At 39.2% G+C, this 24,809-nt stretch overlaps 1 protein-coding gene across 1 annotated transcript in view; it reads left to right on the top strand.

Moving 5' to 3' along the window:
• The first annotated feature begins 5,751 nt into the window (after positions 1 to 5,751).
• Positions 5,752 to 24,809, top strand: part of NCAM2 (neural cell adhesion molecule 2) — a 539,245-nt gene continuing 520,187 nt past the window's right edge. The window contains exon 1 of the mRNA XM_055567775.1: positions 5,752 to 6,061. Within this exon, the coding sequence (XP_055423750.1) occupies positions 6,007 to 6,061 (55 nt within the window). The 5' untranslated portion in view covers positions 5,752 to 6,006. The remainder of the gene's footprint in view (positions 6,062 to 24,809) is intronic.

The raw sequence follows: 24,809 nt of genomic DNA, 5'->3' as shown, positions 1-24,809 counted from the left end.
CTTGTTTTTGTTTTTTTCACCCAAGTAATGTACTACAGGGTTTCCCAGGTGGCTCTAGTGGTAAAGGACCTGACTGCTACTGCAGGAGATGTAAGAGACTTGGGCTTGGTCCCCGGGTCAGGGAAGATCCCTTGGAGGAGGGCATGGCAATCTACTCCAGCATTCTTGCCTGGAGACTCCCATGGGCAGAAGAGCTAGGCAGGCTACAGTCCATAGGGTCACACAGAGTCAGACATGACTGAAGGGATGACTTAACATGCATGCACATAATGTACTTTACAGTAAATGAATGCATGCATCAAACAATGTACACTGCTTGACTATTAGGCAGAATATTAATGGCTTGTGGGTATATGAGGGAACCCCATTGCTACCAGCAGCTTGCCTATTTCTAATAAAATTACTTATCTAACTTGAAAATTAATAGCTACATAACTCCATTAAGGAAAGAACCAAATGATCCTATGCAATAAGAGATTTTCAAATTTAATTACTGATTATATTGCCTTGCAAGAAATGCATTCTGTTAATCATTCCTCCCAAACCTATACTTGTATGGGATCTCTTATCAGATATGAAGAATTTGTTGTTATCTAGTATGTAATAACTGCCCTGGATGACAAGGTTTGTACCATGTAGGTCAATATTGTCCATGGACGTAAGTATAACTATTGATCAGTATTTGGGCAACCTGCATCTCGCATCATGGTTCTTATTGTATCAGAGAGGTCCACTGCTAGCCACTGCTTGACTACTTCTTCTGATCTCATATTATCTGGAATATGTTCTTGAGGTTGCATCAATCACTATTTAGTCAATGTGTTACAGGTTCATTATATTTTTTTGCTCCAGGCATGATAGTATTTGCCACAGATGTCTTGGTGAAGAAATATATAATATCCCTTACAGTTAAGAAAACATTATTCAGGCAAGTGGCAAATTATAGGCAGTTATTGCATAGTTTCAGAGCGAAGTGAGCAGTTATTTGCCCAGAGGGAACATGAAGTAGCCATGAAGGAAAATGACCCCATGTATCTTGAAAGAAATTAAAAAAGGAAGAATCTGTGACAATTAGGGTGCCTCTGGACCATAAATCTCTCCCTTCTCTTTCTTAATTTCAAAGAAAATGGCTAAGCAAGTAAAACATTTACAAAGGAAGGTGTTAAAATCTAAATTCTACCACTAAAGCAGCTAGTGTCAAAAGCTCACAAATAGCCTGTTAAAACATTTAAAGTGTTGTTGTATCAAGAAAGTTGAAATTCTTTTTCAAAGACATGATCGTTAGAAAAAGTGGCATTAATGGCGAAGAAAAGGCAGTAGTGTGATCATCTTTTTATAAAGGTTTCAGGCTATCTGGCTATATATACAGTGGATATTTTTCTTCCTTTGTGGTAATAAAAAAGTCAAAACAGGCAATTTTCTAGACAAGGAAATGAATAGGTATAATGATTTGTGACATTTTATAAATATAAACGAACACCCAGAAAGTCCCATTTCCTAATAGTATGATCTTAACACACATGAATTCTGTCGACAGAGAGACTAAACAAAAATAACATGAGAAATACAAAAGATAAAAATAATGTTTAAATCCTGCCCACAACCCAGCATTCACTGATGCCTAGGCTCTATGTATGGACCGTGTGCCTGCATGCTTTTTGCAAGGATGGATGTCAGATGGAAGAGGTAAAATTTCTCTAAGAAGATAATTTCCATACTTCATGCTTCTTATCATTTTCCATCTCTCTGCTACTCCTTCATGTTCATTTTATTGATTCTTTTAAATCAAATTCATCTGCTTTCATTTAACCATGTATCCAGTCCTGTTGGTATTTCCTACCACTCAGCTTTCCGTAGATCCCTGAGTTCTATTCAACTTTCTTTCATTTTTATAAATGAGAAAAAGAAAAAAGAAAAACTAAAGCTCCAACTAAGCCTCTGAAACACTTCCCTAGGTACATAGAAACTATGATAATTTGTAAATTCAATGTAAATTATGAGTCGCATACATGGAGAGGATGCTTTTGTATACCTTTTACATTCTACCCAGTAGACGTGGCTTAATCGTGCTCAGTGATTTGGCATCTTCATTAACAGTGCTCCAAGTCTGCACATGGGAGGGAACCATGACTTTGGAGTGGGGATGGGAACTTTGGGCAAAGGCAATCTGTCTACATGTTGTCCTCAACCATAAGTGCTATGAAGTGGAATTGACCAAGGCAAATGTAAGGCTCTAGATCACTTAATCACTGCAATATGGAATGGAAGAGCTTCTGATGGAGCCCTGGAGAGGCACCTGCTAAGTCATAGTTTAGACAAGTGGAGGAAGGCCTTCTCTGAATATGTACCACCTGCTATTGAGACGGGCTTCCCAGGTGGTGCTAATGGCAAAAATCTTGGCTGCCAATACTAGAGACTTAAGAGACTCCTGCAATCCCTGGGTCAGAAAGACCCCCTGAAGAAGGACATGCCAACCCACTCCAATATTCTTGCCTAGAGAATCCAATGGACAGAGGAGGCTGGTGGGCTACTGTCCATGGGTTCAGGAAGAGTTGGACAGGAGGACTGAAGTGACTTAGTATGCAGGCACGCTATTGAGACCTCATAGCAACATAAACTCAGGCTAACCATGGAAAAATCCCAGAAGAGTCTCTGTTAATAACTTTCCCATGAGTTACAACTCACCATTAGGCCTTAACCCCGGGGAACAGGGTCAGCCAGTCTGGCTCTTCTTGATCATTTACATCTGGACTTACATTCTAAGGGGTGATAAATAATAGTCACTTTTCTTCTCCTGGCACAATACGGTCCTAGAACCCTTTCCCAGCTCTGGCCAAGTTTTGTGTCTTATACTCTATACTTTCTCCAAATTAGACTTTTGTCTGTTCACACAAGCTGTGTGCTTTTTCGCCCCCAGTCTCCGCTTAAGCTATTCTCTCCTTTGCCCATGTCTGGACCTATCTAATTTCTCCATTATTTCTTAACTTCATGAAGCCTTTCTTAAACCCCTATTCAGAAATGATCCCTTCCTCGTGTCACAATAGCAGCTGATTTTCAGTTTTTATGACATTCTTACAACCTGATTTATATCATCAAATGTTGTATTTATGCCTGATCTCTTCCAGAATACTATTAATATTAGCAATTTGAGGGCAGGATCTGTAGTATATTCTTGAGGGCCAACACTATTTCCTTCATTGTTTTCATACACACAAGCTCTCTCTCCCTCTCTCTCCACACACACACACACTCACACAGAGTTGGTACACAGTCTTATGACAGAAGCTTCTACTCTTCTCTGATGGACCTTTGCTACCTTCTCTTCTCCCTTCACCCCAACCTAAGAAGATTTGATGTCAAAATTACCTCAGAGGGTATTGATCAAATTCTCCTCTGGCAGAGTTCAACCTTTGCTTGTGATTAAAAATAACCTAATAATGAGAAAAATCCAATTGCCACAAGTGCCACACTGTGTGTGAGTCTGTATATGTGTGTCATAGGCCCTTGGCCACTCCTGATGTCACACTGTGGAGAAGGTGATGGCCCCCCACGCCAGTACTCTTGCCTGGAAAATCCTATGGACGGAGGAGCCTGGTAAGCTGCAGTCCATGTGGTCCTGAAGAGTCCGACATGACTGAGCGACTTCACTTTCATTTTTCACTTTCATGCATTGGAGAAGGAAATGGCAACCCACTCCAGTGTTCTTGCCTGGAGAATCCCAGGGATGGGGGAGCCTGATGGGCTGCTGTCTATGGGGTCGTACAGAGTCGGACAAGACTGAAGCGACTCAGCAACAGCAGCAGGATTGTCACACTGGAAATCTGCAGGATTTGTTGTGAAGAGGCTATTTAGCCCTGGTACTATCCTTTCAACAGTTTCTGTGACTTTGTGTGTGGGTGTGACTGTGTGTGTGTGTAGCATTTTTTATTCCCTAGAGAAATCAAGAACTGGTGAAATAAAGGCATCGTCTGTCTTTCACACCTATAAATGTGCTGTTTCCATCCTTTCCTGCAAAGAACTGACTGTGAGCTTACTCAAGTACAGTTGGCGCTTCCCGGAATGAGGAAAAAATTGAGCGAAGGGAACCTTGGTAAAATAACTTTCTAAATATATTGTCCTAAATATTACCACGATGGAAGAAGAGGTTCTCAGGCTGTGAGGTGCTGAGAGGGCCTTGGGTTAGAAAGTCCACCGTCGTCTGTGTGGACAGGAGTCTCTGACCCTCCTCCATCCTTTGCAGTAACCCCAGTCCTAGGATACCAAGTAAGTGAACCCTCCATGTGAAAACTGTGTTACAGTGATCTGCTTGGGGAACACCAGCTGTGGACGAGTTCTCTCCTACCAATGTTATTAATAGCTCGTTTCCACTCTTACCCCTTGCCTTTCTCCAAGCAATGACATCTCCATTTTAGCATCCTGCCGGGGGTGGGGGTGGCTGGATTCTGAACTCGACAGTATTTCTAACCCCTTCTATTTCCATGTCCTCGCTGATAAAGAAACAGCCAAGGGCCTCTCTGGGTCAGGGGTGAGGCTGAGCACCGTAATGTACAGACTGCAGAATCCATTGTCAGTTCCAGCTGGTTGCTCTGACCGGACAAGGGCCCCGAGGCCAGGTATGCTGCCTTCTGCATCTCTTGCTTCAGGTCTGCTATCAAACTTGCATACCTTTTCCTATTTTTCCAGCAGAGACAAGGATCCCTACTTTTCCAAAAGAAAGAAGGATATATCCCAACATTTGGGAGAGGAGCGCTAGCTGTGGTCGCTGGCCACGACTCCATCACTTCAATTTAAAGTCGGGCACACGCAGGTGTGCGTATGGTAGGGGGTGACCGGGCACAAGATCCCCGCGCAACTCATCTGTGTGCGTTTCCAGCACTTCCCGCATCTCCAGCCTCGCGGGGACCTCGCCAGCGCTGTGCCGCCGGCGACCGAGGGCAGAGCCCGCCGAGTGTGTCCAGGGGAGACTTTGGACTTCTCCAAGGACTCAGGAAACACTGACAGCCCAGTTGAACGCAGCCCCTCTCATATCTCATCCCCTCCCCGATCTCTCTCCCTTAAGGTATCTGCTGTCGACAGCAGTGGGCCGACGTGGGTAACAGACACTGTGCACATCTTTCCGCCTAGCCTACCCTCTCGAGCCCTATGAGACAGGCGGTGTAGACCCCCAGAGGACGGCTCCTTTCCCTCTGCTCCGGCAGAGTGTGGAAAGCGTGGGAAGCGGGCAGCCTGCAGAAGGTTTGCGAGAGAGAGGGCGTGGGAGAGGGATATCACCACCGCCCCCCCCCACCCCCGCCAACACGCCCTTGAAGGAATGCGAGCTGCAGAATCCACTGTCCACCCCTAGCTGTGCGGCTCCCACGGAGCCCTGACGCGCTAGAAGCGCGCGCGGGGCCGGGCAACCGTCGGCAGCATCAGCACGGCTTCCAGCGGTTGGCTTCCGCCCACCTGCCTACGTTGGGGCGAGAGCGCCAGGAGGCCCTCCCTCCTTCGGCCCAGGGCCGGCAGTCCCCCTGAGGATCGCCTTCAGGCTGGGCGTGCGGACGCACTCGTGCCAGCCGGATCGCGGCGACCCAGGGTAGCCGGAGGCCCCGGGAACCGAACTCGCGGCTACGAGCTCGACTGCGGACGAATCCAGGGGGCCGCGCGCCTCCCGGCCGACGGTCGGTCGCCGTGCGGCGCGGAGGGATACGCCTCGGCCGCGCCTCCCCTCCCCGCCCCTCCCCGCGCCCCCGCCCCCGCCTCCCTCCCCGCCCGGCTCTGCTGCCGCCGCGGCGGCCGCTGCTGCTGGTGCTGCTGGTGCTGGTGCCGCCGCCGCCGCCTGGATATAGTGCGGCAGGGAGCGGAGCTTGCAGTCACTTTGCAAGGAGGAGCGCGCGGGCTGCGGGCGGCTGGGGCACCCCCGGAGCGGCGGCGGCTCTAGCAGAGGCGGCCGTGACAGCGGAAGGTTCTCTCTCCGGGGCTGGACTTAATAACTTTGGAACTGTCCACCGGTGTCACGTCCTGAACATGAGCCTCCTCCTCTCCTTCTACCTGCTCGGGTTGCTTGTCAGTAGCGGGCAAGGTAGGAGTGCGGTGCTTTTCTTGCGTTTACTTTCCCTCCCCCTTCTACCCAACCTGGAGAGCCAGAAGGAGCTCCAGGAAGAATTAAATGACGGGACTAAAGTTATAGTTATTGTTGTTATTATTGTTTCCCCCAGTGATGTCTGGTCTGTGGAGACCCTTGAAGAAGAAAATACAGGCTGGGAGATGGGCATCAGTGAGCCGGAGGTTGAGGAAAACTGTATCTTTCTCTGGGATCTTGGCTTTCTTTGATTTTCATTATCAAAAAAATTGGATGAGTAGGTTGGCATGTGTTACCAGTTAAATGTCTGAGGTTGCGAAAGGCAAGGGAACGATGATGTTTTAAAGAAGAAGCAAAAACTATCAGCATTAAACTCGTTGGGAAATATTTCTGTTGTGTGCAGGAAATTCAGTTCTTAGAGACTTTTTTTTTTTTAATTCCCTTGCCCAAGACCCCTAATTTCTGACAGAAGTGAACGATGATGGTTTATTTCTGTTGAGAACTAAGAGAGGGGCCATGGATGTGTGTAAGAAAGCAGATGGATAAAACTAGGAATGTGTTGCAGTCATTCGTTTTCAGCACCCCCCCACCCCTTGTTAATACAGCAAGGTTGACATTTTGTATGCCATCAGATTGTAATTACACCTGTGAGGGATGTTTAGCTTGTGGGGAACTGGTGGGATTTTTATCTGTTTAGAAAAAAAACAGAAATAGCTTACTAGAATAACCTGAGAGAATTTGGGGAAGCTACCTCTGTTTATAGAGATAGATGTGCATTTGCATTGTTTTGTTTAGTTTACGGTCACGTAAAATATATTTATAATTAATGGAGGCATTTTCAACAGTCCAGACAAGTTTGGGCATTTAAATTGGGGACCCAAAATGCTAAAACATGCATATGTGGAAGTCTTCCAAAAAAAAAAAAAATATGTATATATATATATATATATATGTGTGTGTGTGTGTATATATGTATATATATATATAGCAGTAATTTTCTGATGTGTAATAATAGCAGAGAATGTTATTAGTGTAGCATGATTTTTTTTTTTTTTTGAGAAAAAAATAAATTACAGCACAAGTTAAAATATCTCCACTGTATTCAGTTCTAAGCTTTTTAGCCTCTTCTGTGTTTTTCATTTGGTCCAGCAGGGGGTGGTAGAACTCCATTTTAAGGTGGGTCTGTTCTTCCACACTCCCTAGGTCCTTCTATCATTCTTCAGCCGGGCTTGGCATTTTGGATATGAAGCCTTCCTTTCTCTGCCCTTCTCCTCCCTAAATCTATAGTGTTAGTCGCTGATGAAACGCGATTGGATACAGATTTTTATGTTCAGAAATTAGAATGCAAACACTGTTTTAGTTTGTAAAGTGACTTGCTAAGAGGCTGCTCATTTTCTCTTAATAGAGTATGCAAAATTTCAGTCGTAGCAAAATTGCAGTTTTGTCAATCTGAAGCTAATATTAGACCAGCCAGTTAATTGAATCATTTTAATAGCAATGATCAATATACACACTCTGCCCTACAGATATGCTGCTTTAATTGTTGGAGAGCTGCTGGTTATGTTTAACTGTTCATTTGTAATATAGACAGGTATTTCTGAATACTGAGAAGCAGTCCCCAAAATTGCAGTTAAAATACCACTGCAATTAACCAAATGTAGACACTGTGGGCAAAATGAGGAATCATGGAAGGCAAGTTTGTGCAGACTTAAGATTATATTGTGACTGATTTGGAGAAGAAAAAAAAAAATATGTCAGTTGTGGAGTCTTTGAATTTACTGTCATAGACATTAAGTGTGTTGGAATTTGGGGGATAAAAAAGAAATCTGGGAATGTTTAAATAGTACACACAGACACATATAATTTGGGTCTGTGTATGTAACACATATTTGAAATTGTGATTCACCAATTTAGAATTCAGAAGGCAGGGTGATTATAAAGAGGGGCTTGGAGACTGAAGCATGCCTCACAGGGAGCCCATATTCACTGTAATGTAACAGGGAAGGGAGAGAGCGTCGTTCTCAAGATCTCTCTATCTAGTACAATTTAAAAATGTATGGCACTCACGGAGGCATAGATGCATGCATAGCAGAGAGCCCGAGCTTTTGTGAAACAGAACATGTGGTACTTCTGTACCATGTGTCCTAATGAAGTCAGAGATGCTTGGAAACGGCAGTCCTGATCCTGGAGTCCAGTTCCTCTCTGCTAGTGTTTTGTTCTCCAATTAAGGATGCAGTCGCAAGTATCAGAAGCACCACAGGGAGCAGTTTGGAAAAAAAAATGCATCTAGCATAACTCATACTTTTGTTTATTCTTTTGTAAATGGGGCCATGGAAAAGCCACCAGTCAGTGATCCTTGGACTTGCCTTGGAAATACTAAAATCACAGCTTGCTGATTTATGTTTCCAACAATATACTTGCAGGAGGTTTTATGAAGCATGATTGAAGCTATCGCTTTGGAAAGTGGTGTGCAGTTAGAGTGGAGAAAGGCAATGATGATGTATTCCCTTTTAAGTAGTCAAAACGTTTTGAACTGCGGCCGTGGAATAGGAGAAAATGACAGAAGTGAAAAACTGACTAACTTAAGTGGATGCCAATACCATAATTAGCTAACAAGGCCTAATAGTTCTGCTTCTAACTTTCAACACAAGGTTATTGTTCTACTGTAGTGAGAGGCTTTTTTATTGTAGCAGAAGTGCTCCTTTAAAAGCCTCTCCTTCTCGGCGCAAGATTCATATCCAATGAAGTGCGGTTGGGATTTAATTGTTGAGTCTGGATTTCATTGTCAATGAAACAACTATACCATAGCTCTAACTTCTGCAGTTATTTTTCCTTTGTATTTAGAACTTGGTCACAGCTTCTGTCATCATTAAGTCTCAAATGATAACTTGAGCCTGTGATTCACAGTGCGTGTGCTGTTTGGATCTATGTAAATTTGTATTTACATGTAAGGGCTGCTTTCCTGAAACTTTAAATTTCTAAAACAATTTTCTTCTTTTAAAAATTACCCAAGTGCAATTAATAATCATCTATGACTGACTGTTCGCATACATACATTAGAAGCATTGTTGTTCGAAATTATTAAGCAAGAACAGAGGTGTCTGTTCAACTGGATCTCTCTTGTCATCCAGTACAAGATATATACCTAGAACACTCACCTAAGCCAAAATCATTGGGGAGAGGAGGGTGAATTGTCCAGTTAGTTAGTTGAACTTATAGGCATCTGCTTACAATTATGCTTTCTGATGAAGTGCTGGTAAGTCATTGTTCATTAGAGAGGTGTAGGTGTGTGGGTGACTACTGGTTTCAGGTCTACAGGAAGGTCTCCACAAACCTGTCTTCTGTGGGGGCTGTTAAGCAGACAGCCTGTCTTACTTACCTGGCTCTAATGCTTAGATGTCAGCTTTTCTCTGTACGATTTCAGTTGAATCAACTCCACATTCATTTGCTTGTAGAGAAGATAGGCTATGTAAATTAATATCCTTATCCTCAATGAATAAACCACAGGATTACTTTCTCTGCTTTATATCAAAGGAGTTCAGTGGAACATTTGGTCACTTTAGTGTCCAGTGATGAATTGTGGTGCCCAGAGACCTGGAAGGGAAGTTGGTGGGTCCTGAGTGTTCATGAATCTGTTCAATGACACTCAGGGCTAATGGTTTCTCAGAAGTAATGCCCTCTCAGAGAAGCAATTAAGGGGACGAAAGAACCTCATACAGCCCAAGAAGAAACTCAAACTTCAGATAATTTCGTACATAAAATGGCCTGTTTTCAAACATGGGACTTGTTTGTACTGAGACTGAGAAATGAGATACAGAAAGTGTTCAGTACCAGGCTAACAGCATGATTTGTTTTTGACTGTTTCCTTGAGAGGGAGATGTGAGAATGCAAACGGTTGTCACTCTGAAGACCCTGGAACTAGTCTTGCTGCTTCCTCTGGCTTTTGACATTTGGGAAATGACTTTAATTCTTCTGTTTTGGGGGTCATCTCTCACAACAGTGTACATGGAAAAGTACTTTGAATTGCCTTTTCTTTTTTTTTTTTTTAAGTCCAAAATAAAAATAATCCTCTAGGAGTTGGCGGATGCAAATTTAATAATTTTAATATTCTTATAAGCGAATATAGTTGTTTTTTCAAGTTTTATTGACTTAAGAGTCTAAATTTCCTGTGCCCTTTATACTATCCCAGTTATACTGAAGATAGGCCTATTTAACGGATTATAGTTTTAATGTTCCAAATTACATGATATGAGAACACTTTAAGGTGCAACCCGTGCTGTTATTAAATGTAATATTCCTGAGTTTCACAGAACTGAGGTATCTTTAATTGTTCAGCAAATAAAAGTGCTTATGTATGGCACTCTCTTAAATATTTTAATAACTTTGAACTATTTACAATTATAACAATAGTGCTCATCTCAAATGGTTTTCAACACACTCCCTAGTTTCACATACTCACTTGTGCCACTAACAATTCATCAAACATTGGGAAATATTTTAGAAAGCTGTGATCTAATAGGAGAAAGTGGCAGCAGAGGAAGCTAGATAGCATCACTGACTCAATGGACATGAATTTGAACAAACTCCATTAGATAGTAGAGGACAGAGGAGCCTGGCGTGCTGCAGCCCATGGGGTCACAAAGAGTTGGATGTGACTTAGGGACTGAACAACAAGAACAGTGATCTAATGAAATAAACTTGCCTGAATTTAAATAGTTAAGAGGCAGATGGGGGAGTTTTGAGAGTATTTATAATCATAACGGGCTTCCCTGGTAGCTCAGATGGTAAAGCGTCTGCTTACAATGTGGGAGACCTGGGTTCAATCCCTGGGTCAGGAAGATCCCCTGGAGAAGGGAATGCCAACCCACTCCAGTATTCATGCCTGGAAAATCCCATGGACCAAGGAGCCTGGTGGGCTACAGTCCATGGGATTGCAAAGAGTCGGATGCGACTGACTTCACTTCGCTATAATCATAACAATCAACAGATTAACCTTGGGAGAATCTTAGGTCAATTGATGAAAATTGTCTTGGTCCCAATTTGTTTTTTAAAAAGAGTGGAGAAGGAGAACAAACACTTGACTTGGAAGCAGAAGACCTAGAACACTGAGGGCCTCTTGACTGAAGAAGCAGCTTACTCTCTCAGAGCCATTATTTGTCTGTTTGAAAATCTGATATAAAAATATCTGCCTAGTTGACCTTGCTGTACTGTTAAGAGGAGCAGTTGTGATAACACATATGTGTAGACATGTTTTAAAATGTCAGTCCTACTATGCTAGACATTATGTATATTTTTTAAATAATATGCATACATATAAACCTGCCTATGACTTAAAAACAGTTTGTTTATTAATTTAAAATAGCATCATAAGCTGCTCTGTGATTGGAGAAAAATATTGAGGGGGCTGAGATAATCTAAGTCATTAATGAGAGTGACTCATTCATCAGTCAGTGATTACATGTCTTAGACATTGGGCAGAATTCCTGGGAGTGATTATATAGATTGTGTGATGAACAACTCTAGGGGACACTACTCGTAGTCATAGTGATGGAATATATATTTCCAGCAGAGGGCAGGGAATTGTTTTGAAGAATGTGTTTCTTTTTTGAATCATGAACCCCTTATATGGACCAACACCAGGCTGGAATTAGTCACAAAGAGTCTTCAGAGGCATGTAATTACGATGTGACTTGCTAAAAGTCAAATAGGAATTAATGACTAGAGTTCTGGTCTGTAAATTCTCACTTCAGTTCTCCAAACACCAAACTTTGCATATATTAAAAAACATTATCTAATGGTTCTTCACCTCAAAGTAAATACTTAAATTATGTGCCATTTTGTCAGTAAATTAAATATCAAATACTTGTTGAGGCCATACAATGTGGATAACCTCAGCATTTTATAACATTGAAAACCACTTATTCAAAGTGCTTTCAATTACCTTGTAACTCAAGACCGTCAAGAATCCAAGGAAGTATTTACCTAATGGATGAAGAAATTAAGAGCAACTACCTGGTTTTCCTATATAAATTTTAGTTAGTATGAAATTAGGATTAAAATTTTCTCACTTCTAGTTCAATGCCTATTTTTTTAATGTATTTGATGCATTTGTTTGAAAATGAAAATTTGGTGTGTTGGAGGGAGGAAGGTGCTTAGAATTTAAGATTCATAGTTGAGAAGATAATAGACATATGAATTTAAGAACCCAAATCCACATATGAGAGATTAATAAAGTGTTCAACTAATGAACAAAGATATCATATAATTGGCTTCCCTGATAGCTCATTTGGTAAAGAATCTGACTGCAATGCAGGAGACTTGGGTTCAGTTCCTAAGTCGGGAAGATCCTCTGGAGAAGGGATAGGCTACCCACTCCGGTATAATTGGGCTTCTCTTGTAGCTCAGCTGGTAAAGAATCCACCTGCAATGCAGAAGACCTGGGTTTGATCCCTGGGTTGAGAAGATCTCCTGGAGGAGGGAAAGGCTACCCACTCCAGTATTCTGGCCTAGAGAATTCCATGTTCTGTGTAGTCCATGGGGCCACAAATAGTCAGACACAGCCAAGCAACTTCCACTTTCATCATATAATTAGTTAAAAATTAAATGATTTAAATAAGTCCTTAGGAATTCAGCATCTCAAAAGACCTAAAACTTGTTCATTGTTTGTTAACTGCCTGGCTCAGTTGTATGCACTCTATATGTACTACTTGGCTTAATATATACAGCAGTCTTGTAATTATTATCATATCATACTCCCCTTTGTCAGTTGAAGTCTGTGAGGTGTGGAAGTTGAAGGAGCTAAGACTGCACTGCTAGGAGACAAAGGTTTAAACTCAGTACATGTGTAAGATTGGCCTCTTTCCTGGGACAACACGTTGTTGCTCACTAAAGCAAAGAGGACCTCAACACAGTGAGACTAAATAGAGAAAATAATACAAGGAGAATAAGTTGTAGGGAAGGAGGTAAATGTTCAGAGGGCAGAAATAATCCAATTCAGTTAATTAAGAAATAACCCAAATTAAGAATTTAGAAAGGTGAGTTGTTGGCCTCAATTATGGAAATATTGGAGAGACTGGGAGGCAGTCAAGCCTTGCGGCAAAGCTGAGTTTCACTAAAGCTCAACATGCAGAAAACTAAGATCATGGCCTCTGGTCCCATCACTTCATGGGAAATAGATGGGGAAATAGTGGCTGACTTTATTTTGGGGGGCTCCAGAATCACTGCAGATGGTGACTGCAGCCATGAAATTAAAAGACGCTTACTCCTTAGAAGGGAAGTTATGACCAACCTAGACAGCATGTTAAAAAGCAGAGACATTATTTTGTCAACAAAGGTCTGTCTAGTCAAGGCTATGGTTTTTCCAGTAGTCATATATGGATGTGAGAATTGGACTATAAAGAAAGCTGAGTGCTGAAGAATTGATGCTTTTGAACTGTGGTGTTGGAGAAGACTCTTGAGAGTCCCTTGGACTGCAAGGAGATCCAACCAGTCCATCCTAAAGGAGATGAGTCCTGGGTGTTCATTGGAAGGACTGATGCTGAAGCTGAAACTCCAATACTTTGGCCACCTGATGCACACATGTATACCTGTGGCGGATTCATTTTGATATTTGGCAAAACTAATACAATTATGTAAAGTTTAAAAATAAAATAAAATTTTAAAAAAAGAGAAAAAAAAAGAGCTGACTCATTGGAAAAGACCCTGATGCTGGGAAAGATTGAGGGGAAGAGGTGAAGGAGACGACAGAGGATGAGATGGTTGGATGGCATCACAGACTCAATGGACATGAATTTGGGTGGACTCTGGGAGTTGGTGATGGACAGGAAGGCCTGGTTGCTGCGGTTCATGAGATTGCAAAGAGTCAGACACAACTAAGCGACTGAACTGAACTGAATTTCAAGCATTGTTTGGGCAGGAAAATAACACGGAGTTAAATTTTGTTTTAAGTCCACTTGCCACGTGTGGTGTGGACTAGAGGGAAATGAAAAAGAAGTGAATGGACAGGACATGATGTTTCTGTGGAAGAATTAATGGATCTTAATAACACATTAGATTTGGGGAACTGGAAGGAATGTGACCCCTGAAGTTTTAAGCCTGTTTGACAGAAAGAATGGTTATATCTTAACAGAAATAGGTAAGTAAGTAAAGAAAACTGCTGATATCGGGCAATGGTTTTTCTTACTTCTTTGTATCCCAAAACGTTCATTTGGGATTTTCCTTTCTGGGTAACCCACTTTTTTTTAAATTATATGTTAATTTGAGTATTCCATGAAACATCTAGATAGAAATGTCAGTATTAAATTGTGAAAGATATACTGCTAATCTTTATTATTTCTTCAGCACTTTCTCTGCATTAATTTAACTCCTGTCTTTATGTCTTTCTTCATCACTATTTATACTCGAGGATTATTAAGTTTGCCTGAAATTTTAGATGAAATTTCAAAAGCATATAGGTCAGATTTGCTTTTCTTATATACTCTTAATTTTCTGTGTTTTATCCATGTTTTTTTAAAGTATTGTTCCAGGCAAACAAAACAAAACTTGACAAAATAAGTAGAAAGAAAGAAAGAAACCTGAAACCTAAACTAAAACAAGAAAAGAAATTTGGTATCGAGCTATGTTCAACTCTCTATGAGCGTTGACTATTTTTCTGTTAGTATCCAAGGGAACTAATATTTTTTAACATCTGCTCTATGCCAGGGAGCTGTACTGGGCATTTTCACTCATTATCTGATTTAATCCTGATAAAACCACACTTGATAGATGATGTTTGAGATTGAAAGTGTCTGATTTGCCTAGAGCTCTTACATATGTTCTGATGACACACAACTTTATAGCCAAGAGCATCAAATGCATTTAAGGTAAAATGTAATTCCTTTCTGCATTAGTGTGTGTTTCTTTGATGCGTATTAGTTTGTTCACAACTAGTAAATATGAGGATGATAGGAATTGTGTTGATCCATGTATGATTTCTTCAGGTCATTAATTTTATATATATATATATATATATATATATATATATATATATATATATATAAAGGATTCTGTCAAGTGTCTTTTTTATTTATCTTGCCTTTTGTCACACTCAATCAGAAGTCTGAATATGAAAATTCTTTCTTGCTGTTCTTAGTCCTTTTCTTTTTTTTTCTTTTTTTAAATTTTATTTTTGTACTTTACAAAATTGTATTAGTTTTGCCAAATATCAAAATGAATCCACCACAGGTATACATGTGTTCCTCATCCTGAACCCTTCTCCCTCCTCCCTCCCCATACCATCCCTCTGGGTCATCCCAGTGCACTAGCCCCAAGCATCCAGTATCGTGCATCGAACCTGGACTGGCAACTTGTTTCATACATGATATTTTACATGTTTCAATGCCATTCTCCCAAATCTTCCCACCCTCTCCCTCTCCCACAGAGTCCATAAGACTGTTCTATACATCAGTGTCTCTTTTTCTGTCTCGTACACAGGGTTATTGTTACCATCTTTCTATCCATATATATGCGTTAGTATACTGTATTGGTGTTTTTCTTTCTGGCTTACTTCACTCTGTATAATAGGCTCCAGTTTTTAAGTAACCAAAAGCAAGCTTTCTCACAATTGAATAGAGAGCCTTAGCAATCTCTGGAGTATTAAGATAAATATGAAAAGTCAACTCAGGTGTCTTTCTTTAGCGCAAGTATTAGTTTCTTAGTGACTTTAAGAACCATCTTGATTTCTACAACATTATATATCTGGCATCACTGAGAGTGCATTTGGAGAAACTGGTAAATCACTTTCCTCTATGATAAAATGACTTGTTTGTTGCCTTATTTTTTAGAGGATATACACTGGATCATAGTGTTCATTTTAAAGTTAGTGCCCTTTAGGCTTATATCTTGAAAGAAGATGCAGAAATTGGATACAAATACTAGTAGAGATTTAACTGTGCTGGGTTTTTTTTTTTTTTTTTTTTGGTAAAGATTGTTATACTTTTTGTTAGTGCTTGGTTTTAAATTTCCGAAGGTTTCACATTCTCTGACCTCCAATCCTGTCTTTTTCCATAAGCCCTGATATTTTTACTGCACAATTTTGCAGACAACAGCATTTTTCAAGGATGCAGATATGGTGTAATAGAAACAGATGTCAAAACTTGTGAAAGAAACCAGTGAGTATGGCTAAGACCTATATTATCATAGAATAGAATAGGTCCCAATTTAAGAAAAGCATTGTGCTTTGTTCTAAGTACTAATGAGAGGGCTTCTGGACAGGGTTTCTGTTGGCATAACTTGTCCACTCCCAACCAGTTTTCTACTCATTATAATATGAGGCTTTCTGATTATATTTATTGTCCCATTTAATTTATCTCTCTGTTTATTATTTTTGGCCCATCAAAAATGTTCAGCATTGCCTCAGCTGAGAAGTTGTACTTTTATATTATAGCAGCAACTTTGGGTCATTCAGGAGAGAAAGTCTATACACAGATTTCAATTAATATATAACATGAGATATGTACCTATTCTTTATCAAAGTACTGATCCATGATATTGACATGTTTCTGATTTTTTAACTTTATTTACTTAGATAAATCACTTATAGATTTCTGAAACCAGCTGAAGCTGAACACATTTTAAAGCTTGTTCACTTCATTATCATAGAATAACTGACTTCACCCTACGTGGTTCTTTACATTATATATAATGCTTCATACCAATGTTTTAATTATCAAACAATTAGTTATATTATAAAATTTAATATTTCAAAATGTATGTAAGTATTGAGGCAGAGTAGTTGACAAAAACTTTTTCTGTCAACTTTAACTTATCTATTTAAAGTACCTCAATTATCCTGAAAGGAGATACTATTTCTGATTAGAAAGAAAGCGAATGAGCCTCAGAGAAGTAAAACTGCTCATCCTTGAAGAAATATTTAAGACATGGTAAGACCAGGACTTGATATAAATATTTTACTCTAGAATAGCACATTTTTCTGTTATGATGTCTCTGTTTTTATCTGAGTATGTTTTACTGATATATACGAAGCAATTCTCGAAAATAACTTAGTACATGTTTTATGCTGCTGTGCTGCTTTGTTGCTTTTGGACTGTGTTTATGGGATCCATGCTGTTAATTTTAATTAGAGATCTACCTTTCAGTTGAATTAATTGGAAGTTTCTGACTTAGAATTGTTGAGAGTTTTGCCTTTTGTTTGTTTACACAACCCTATTCTCTCAGCTCCATTGCTTGTTAGTGGGCACATGGCTCTAACACCATTCCTGGAATTCCCAGTTTGGTCCCTGTGTGTACACAGGCCATGTATTTTACATATTTGTCTGTCTTCCTGTGGACAATTACTATTATTTTTATTCAAGACTCAACTCAAGCATATCATCCCCAGAGACATCTTTCTTTTGTCAGATACATGTCAGTTGCCTCCTACATACTAGTCGAAGCACAAGACGCTCTGGTACTGTATCTGATTTCTGCATGCCAAACTTCACTATGACCTTGCAAATGAACTCCATACGGACGAGAATGTCTTTCCATGCTGGTTTCCCATTAAATGCAGTGTACTAGATTAGAGAGTTTATTGTAAATTCATGTGTATTCCTGGAACACAGTAGATGCGTAGTGAATGTGTGCTGAATGAATATTTTTACCCAGCAGAAGTAAAACAAAATGCCATACTTTAAATATGTGTATATATATGTACATATATATATTTATCCTTGACTTTGGATGATGCTTTGGTTTGTTGAGAAGTATTGCTATTGTTCCTGTGTTTATTTCAAACGTTTGTTTATATCATTGCCATGCATGTGATAGGCTTTCAATAAATACATTAATTTCAATAAAATAATCATCACACAGTGATTATTTAATTCAGGAAGAATTAAATAGCAGGAATGAGCCTCCTTATCCCTGATCTTATCTCCTATAACTGAAAGTTAATTAGACTGGGAATAAAGCAGACTTTAAAATCTTGCTATGAGATATATTCTTCTGAAGCCTTATCTGACAGATAGGACATGGTTATCTATTTGGAGTTTCAAAGTCTTCAGTATATAGAAATAAATTAGAGAGATATAATACGTTGATAATAATATAATTAAACAAATTAGATATTGTCAATAGTAAGTGTCTGATATGTCAACAGAGCAAAGTATTTAAAGTCCTGAAAAAATCAAGATAATCCCTCGGGGTTAATTAAAAGTTGATTATTCAATCAATGATTATTGGAAGCCGATTCTGAACTGTATGAATAGAAAGGCAAGTAAAATAAGGGCTATTTTACCTTATTGTTTCATAAGTACTTAGATTTTTTTTTCTCTTTTTTAAATGAGATCTAATTTAACCTCCAACATTATTCTCTTGCCTGGTAGTCGTGTTTTGTCATGGTTTTATAGTGTTTTCTAGGTCTGACTTCAGTGATAAAAAGATTTAAATTAATAGAACAAAATACATATTCAGATACTCCAGAATATCTATCACTTTATCATTTTATTCGTCTGTCTGCCATTTACTCAGTAATGTTACCATTATTGTGTATGTCTCTAGCTTGAAACAGTTTTCAATCAAAGATGTTACTTTTGCTTAAATTCATCTATTTTTTTTACTTTCCTTTCTCAAATTTCACAAGATTTATAATCATTTTAATTGGTTATCTACATGAGTCATTTTATTTCAAAGCCCCAATATAAGCTACATGCTAATACATTTCACTTTTGGAGGGATTATATGCGGTCTGCAATTTAGGGAGAAAACTCAACATAGGTTATTAAATCATATTATGCCATCCACTATGCTTTTCTGAACACTTGCTTGTTGTGAATGTGATTGGAGAGATGAAGTGGTCCTAAGAAGTGTCTTTTACTGGTTGTGATTCCAGAATATATTCTAACCACTGAGCAGAAATGCATGCAGGGAGCTTTGACTGAGAAAGGGAACCAAATATAGTACTAATAATACAGATCAATCACCCTTTTGTTTCAGGGAGGATAACTCATCAGCTAAAAGGAAATGGGGAAGTGGGTAATAGGGTCAGACTTTGAAGAGCTGGGGTAAAGGCTGACATAGTTACATGTATAGGATGGAAGAAGGAGATACCCAAGAAAACACAGAAGGATTACAGGCAACATTGTTTCCTCACAATTTCTAAGTATTTGGTGAATTAATTGAATAAAAAAGTGTCAGAGAAAACCAAATCTGGACCTAATTAATATGGTAAGGATAGATTTTAATCAGTAATATACTGTATTGGGAAGAGTTTATTACTATATTCAATAGGATAAAGAGCCCAGTATGAACTGAACTCAGCTTTAATTTGTACAGAGGTAACTGGAAGTTTTAAAGGGAGAATGAGAGAGTAGGGAAGTGTTGAGTGGGTGCTCCATAGAGACAGAGAAGTAAAAAAATTGCCAAAACTCACAAAAAGATGGAAATTGGTCCCTGTGAATCCCATCTGGGTTTGCAAATAGCTGGTTCTAATCAAAGTAAGCCTGTTCCACTTCTATAGGGCCTAAGAGACAAGGGCCCCATCTTCAGGTGTTGGCTGGGAGGAACAGTAAATCCTTTTGGCAGCCTTGAGTTTTCTCAGGCAGGCACTTCAAGGGGGATGAGAGACATTCTTGGAATGTGGCCTTGAGTGGTTTAAAATTACATTAGTGTTTTGTTCAGATCTTTACACTTTGAGGGTGAGGCCTAATTGAGCTGAGGGTTCAGGGAGTCTGGCGAGAGTTTGGTCAAGGAGAGGATCTTTCTCCAAAGAAGATCTGTCAGTAACTCTGCAGGGTACTTTCAGATGAGTTATCTCATTTTTATATTCACAGCATATCGAGGAGTTCTGAAAGAGGGAGCTGAATTTCATAAAAGTGAAGTAGCATCTAATAAGTACAGAATTTCAAATTCAAATTTAGTTAATATTTGATCCTAAAACTTTACTCATTCCACTGACTGAAACGTGATTCTTTTGAAGTAATATGGAATTGCTGAAGGGAGAGAGAAAGCTTTAGCAGTTGCTCTAGTTTCAAGTTTTTGCCATTCTTTCTGACCATTTCTTCTGAGTGGCTGAGGAAAGACCAATTAGTGAAGAAGTAAATCTTTTATTGACTGAAAAGATTAGTGCAGGTAGAGAACCAACAAGATTTAGAGATATTGGAGGTCTGAGTGGCTGCAAGGTAGAGCAGCTCTGTTGTTCGGGTTAGTATAATTCATTAGCAACTATATGACATTAATATTTAAATATCAGCTATATTTTTTCAGTAGCTTCTCTTATTGTGAAACACTATAATTATTCATAATTGAGTAAGTCATCAATTTGTGGTTGATTTATTAAATAATTTCATAATGAAATTATATGAGTTTAGGATGCTTTCAGAGGCAAAGAAGAAAACACATTCAAAACGGTTTAAAAATAAACATCTAAAGAATGTGAGGAGCTATCTGGAGGAAGGTTTAGAGAAGGTTTGGATTTCAAGTTTCTCTTCAGTTTTGGCTGGTTTTCCCTGACTTTCTAGAAGAAATATGGCTGCAACGGTTTAATATTCTTAGACAATGAAATCTGAAGCTAGGAAAAAAGACAACATACTTATTTGAGTGGCCTTATTTTAATATTAAAGGAAAATCCCCATGTCACTCAGCAGACTTCCCTCAATTCTCATTGGCTAGAATTGTTTCAGATGAACTCTCTAAACCAGTTGGTGGGGAGAATGACATTATCATCGTTCCCTTGACTAATCAACTCCTTTCTGTTGCTGAGTGGAAGATCTGGAGAATGAGGGAGGGGATGCGGTGTGCAGTATGTAGAAAAAGGGTCTGCCACAAGGATTTTGAAAGGGCCCTTTTGACAAAGAATGTAAACAATGTTAAAAGTCAGTGTCTTTTAAGCACTTACAGTGTACCTATGTGGTTTGTACCTGTGATCTAATTTAATTTGTTAAATTATATTTATATATATTTATATATATATATATAATTATATATATATGTGTGTGAGGATAATTCTGCTTTATAGAAAGGGATGTGAATAGATTTTGAAGTGTTTAGATGTCTTGTCAAACTCACAGAGCTGCTCAATGGCAAAGCTGAGATTGGAACCTAGCCCTGCTGGCAAGTCATCTTTCCTTACCAGGTCATGACCAAAGGAAACATAACATTGTTCATCATGTTACTATTGTTTAAGAACAGTAGTAAGACTATTAACTTCCTTTGTGAATAGGCTATGTCCTGGACAATCTCCTAAACTTGCTCTTATTTAATATCATTTAGACATATCTTACTGTCATTTTAAAATTTTACAAATAAGAAAGCTAAGAGATAGAGTGACAAAGCAGTTTACCTACAGGGCTTCCTTCATAGCTCAGTTGGTAAAGAATCCGCCTGCAATGCAGGAGTACTGGTTCAATTCCTGGGAATATTCCCGACCTAGGAATATTATCCCTCTTCTGGAGAAAGGATAGGCTACCCACTCCAGTATTCTGGCCTAGAGAATTCCAAGGACTATAGAGTCCATGGGGAGGCAAACAGTCAGACATGACTGAGTGACTTTCACTTTCTCATGGCTATTAAGTGGCCAGAGTGGTATTTGAAGGAAGGCTTATTTTGAATTTAAAGGCCTGAGTGCCTGCGTCTATACAATGCTTAAGGACTGTAGACAAAGTATGGTGAGGTAGGATAAGGCATTTGGGATAAAATAAATTGCATAAACCTGGCTAGCCCTCCAGAAGCTTATAGTATAAATGAACATAATTTTAAACATAAACATAATTTTAAATGAACATAATTTATAAGCATATATATTTATATATATATTTGCTCTTATTTTTTTCCAAACTAGACAAGAGAATAGCATGCTTAACTTTAAGAAAGCCAAGGGAAGATATTCATTTGATTTCTGGAAGAGCTGGATGACAAATAGAAATGGGGACCAGGGTCTTCTTTATAGGGAGAAGATGAAACTGTGAAAAAGGAGTATTGATTGGAAATTGACTGCTGAGACAGGCTAAATATTGAAATTTGTGTGATTATGTAGACTCACTAATCAGGGTTCTAATCTAGCACATACCTAGACTAAGATGTGAACTACATCAGTTCCTGAGCTCTAGATGGTGTCTTCCTGAGACTGTGTCCTTAGTCACTCAGTCATGTCCAAATCATTGCGGCCCCATGGACTGTAGCCCTCCAGGCTTCTCTTTCTATGGCGATTCTTCAGGCAACAGTACTGGAATGGGTTGCCATGACCTCTTCCGGGGGATCTTTCCAACCCAGGGATCGAACCCTAGGTCTCCTGCATTGCAGATGGATTCTTTACCATCTGAGCCACCAGGGAAGTCTCCCCAAGACTATGCAGTGAATTAAAAGGCAGGATAGAGATTGAGGTGCTTAGGGTATAAAACTATGTGCCTGCTCTATAATTACTGTTTCTTAGGTGTTTTTTTCCTATGCTAGGTACACTTATCAACATTGTGTTTGTTCTAAATGATCAAATGGTAAACTTATATATGTATTTATGTGTGTAGGAAAGTGTATGTGTGTGTGTACACATACATATAGGTATGTGTATAAAATATGGGGGAAACTATCTGATTATTTTATACTCTTTCAAAATATTTACTGTATTTCTTTCATTACTTTCATTATTGCTAAAATCCATAACTATTTTTAAATAATTTTTTCCTTTGCTTATTTTTGCTTCAAAGAAGAAAATGTACTCCATGATAAAACATTGGAGTTATTATTCACAGTTTGTATAACTGAAGACTAATTAGCCAGTGTTTAATTTCTCAAGACTACAAAACAATATCTGTTGTCTTTTTGTTTCACAAAATGAACAGCTAAACAGCTCCCTCACCTTATTTTTTTCAAAACAAACTCCTAGCTCACAAGTATTCATAATTTATGATGTTTTTCATGAAAACATATTCCCTGAATATAGATAAGATTAGCATTTGGAGCATGGATGCTTTGGTTCCAGCTCAGGGATTGTGTTGTGATTGAAATGCATGCACAGGCTTGAATCCTTCATTTCCATTTTCCCCAATTTGTAACTGAAGAGAGGAAGGCTGCTAAGTTTCTAACAGTGTTATCCCCTCCTTTACATAGCACTGCACAACTGAGTTAAAACATTTCACGTTACAAAGCTGCTGAAAAATTATCTAACCATCTTGTAATATCACAGTAAGGATTGGATCATAAAACTGTAGATACAGATTCTCTTATATCTCAGTGGTTGATTGCCATGTTCCTTTTGAGGATTACTAAGCAGATTATCTCCTTCTGTTCCCAGTGGTAGAGAACAAATTCATTTGTGTAAAAAGTTTTTTTGTGAGATATGTTGATAATGCTTTTCCTATAAAGCATACCCATATTTGCAGGTATTCAAAACAACTGAGCTCCCTTATTTGCAGTGAAGTAATAGTGTTCAAATTAGATAGTTTCTATTATCTTTATCATTGACTGGTTTGCAGTTTTATGGAAATAAGAAGTATTTTGAGAGGCCCTTTCATTGTTCTATAAATCACATTGAATGGTCTCATTTTAAAAGATCTCTTTGATTTTCTTTTGCTCCATATGGTTTGGTTTGACACCAGTCAAAATTGTTTCCAGAGTGTTCAGAATTCACATCACGTTACTGGTTGTTGAAGCATTCTGGCTGAATGGTTGGGTACTAAATGGACTTTTGCCAGCACATGGCAGTTCCAGGCACTGAGGCCAGTGGCTATTTAGTGCTGCGGTGAAACTCTTTCCCTACACAAGTTAGTAGGGGTTTCCTGCTCATGAATTTAGATCGTGTGCCCCAGATGGTGTGTTCAAGGAATACCTCAACATCTGTGTTTTATTTCAACTCTGTTGTACACTCAGTGAAGCCCCGATCACTACTTATAATTAAATGTCAAAATATCTTGACACCCCCTTTAGCTTCAGAGCAGAATCTTTGCTAAATTTATTTGCACAAATTCCTGTTTTGGTTTGTGGGCATGCACAGAGGCTGTGTGATGGTTAAAAGCACAGAGTTTGAAACCTGGCAGGCTTGAATTCAAATCCTGATCACCCTCTTCCTGATGAGCTCATTTAGATCTTGAGCAAGAGACTTACTTCTCTCCTTTAATATTATCATCTATCAAATGGGAATAATAGTGCTGCTCCTATAGTAACAGTCCTATTAATGGCATTATTACTATTGCTGTAGAGCAAAAGTATAATTCCATATATTGATAATTTATTAACCAAGCTTCTTCAAAAGTTTTCCGAAGAGAATTTAGCTCTGTGAGAAACAGTTCCCTGAGAAGATGTCAGAATGTTTATTTTTGAGGCAGTTATTACTTTTGGAAAGCTCCATTATTATGTTGCCATTGACCACATTCTGTTTAGTTTTCCCACAGTTCACTAAGGCAGATGGCAATTGAAAAGTTTGGCATTTGAGGTTTTGATGGTATCCAGGATGCATGTTTGTCTTTCTTAGCTGTTTTCCATCATGGTGCAGAGCTCCACAGCTGATGCAGAATGAGAAATTAAAGATAATTTCTTAGTTTATTACTTGTTGTTGTTCAGTTGCTAAGTCCTATCCGATTCTTTGGGACCCCATGAGCTGCAGCACTCCAGGTTTCTCCGTCCTTCACTCTATCCCAGAGTTTGCTAAAATTCATGTCCTTTGAGTCAGTGATGCTGTCAGACCATCTCATTCTCTGCCTTCCCCTTCTCCTCCTTCCCTCAATCTTTCTTGAATCCAGTGCAAAATTGGGTTTCCCTCTCAGGACTGTTTTCTACTCTC

This window comes from Bubalus kerabau, chromosome 2 (assembly GCF_029407905.1).
Source record: "Bubalus kerabau isolate K-KA32 ecotype Philippines breed swamp buffalo chromosome 2, PCC_UOA_SB_1v2, whole genome shotgun sequence".
In the NCBI taxonomy this organism is placed as follows: Eukaryota; Metazoa; Chordata; class Mammalia; order Artiodactyla; family Bovidae; genus Bubalus; species Bubalus kerabau.
This window is presented reverse-complemented; position numbering and strand designations above follow the sequence as displayed.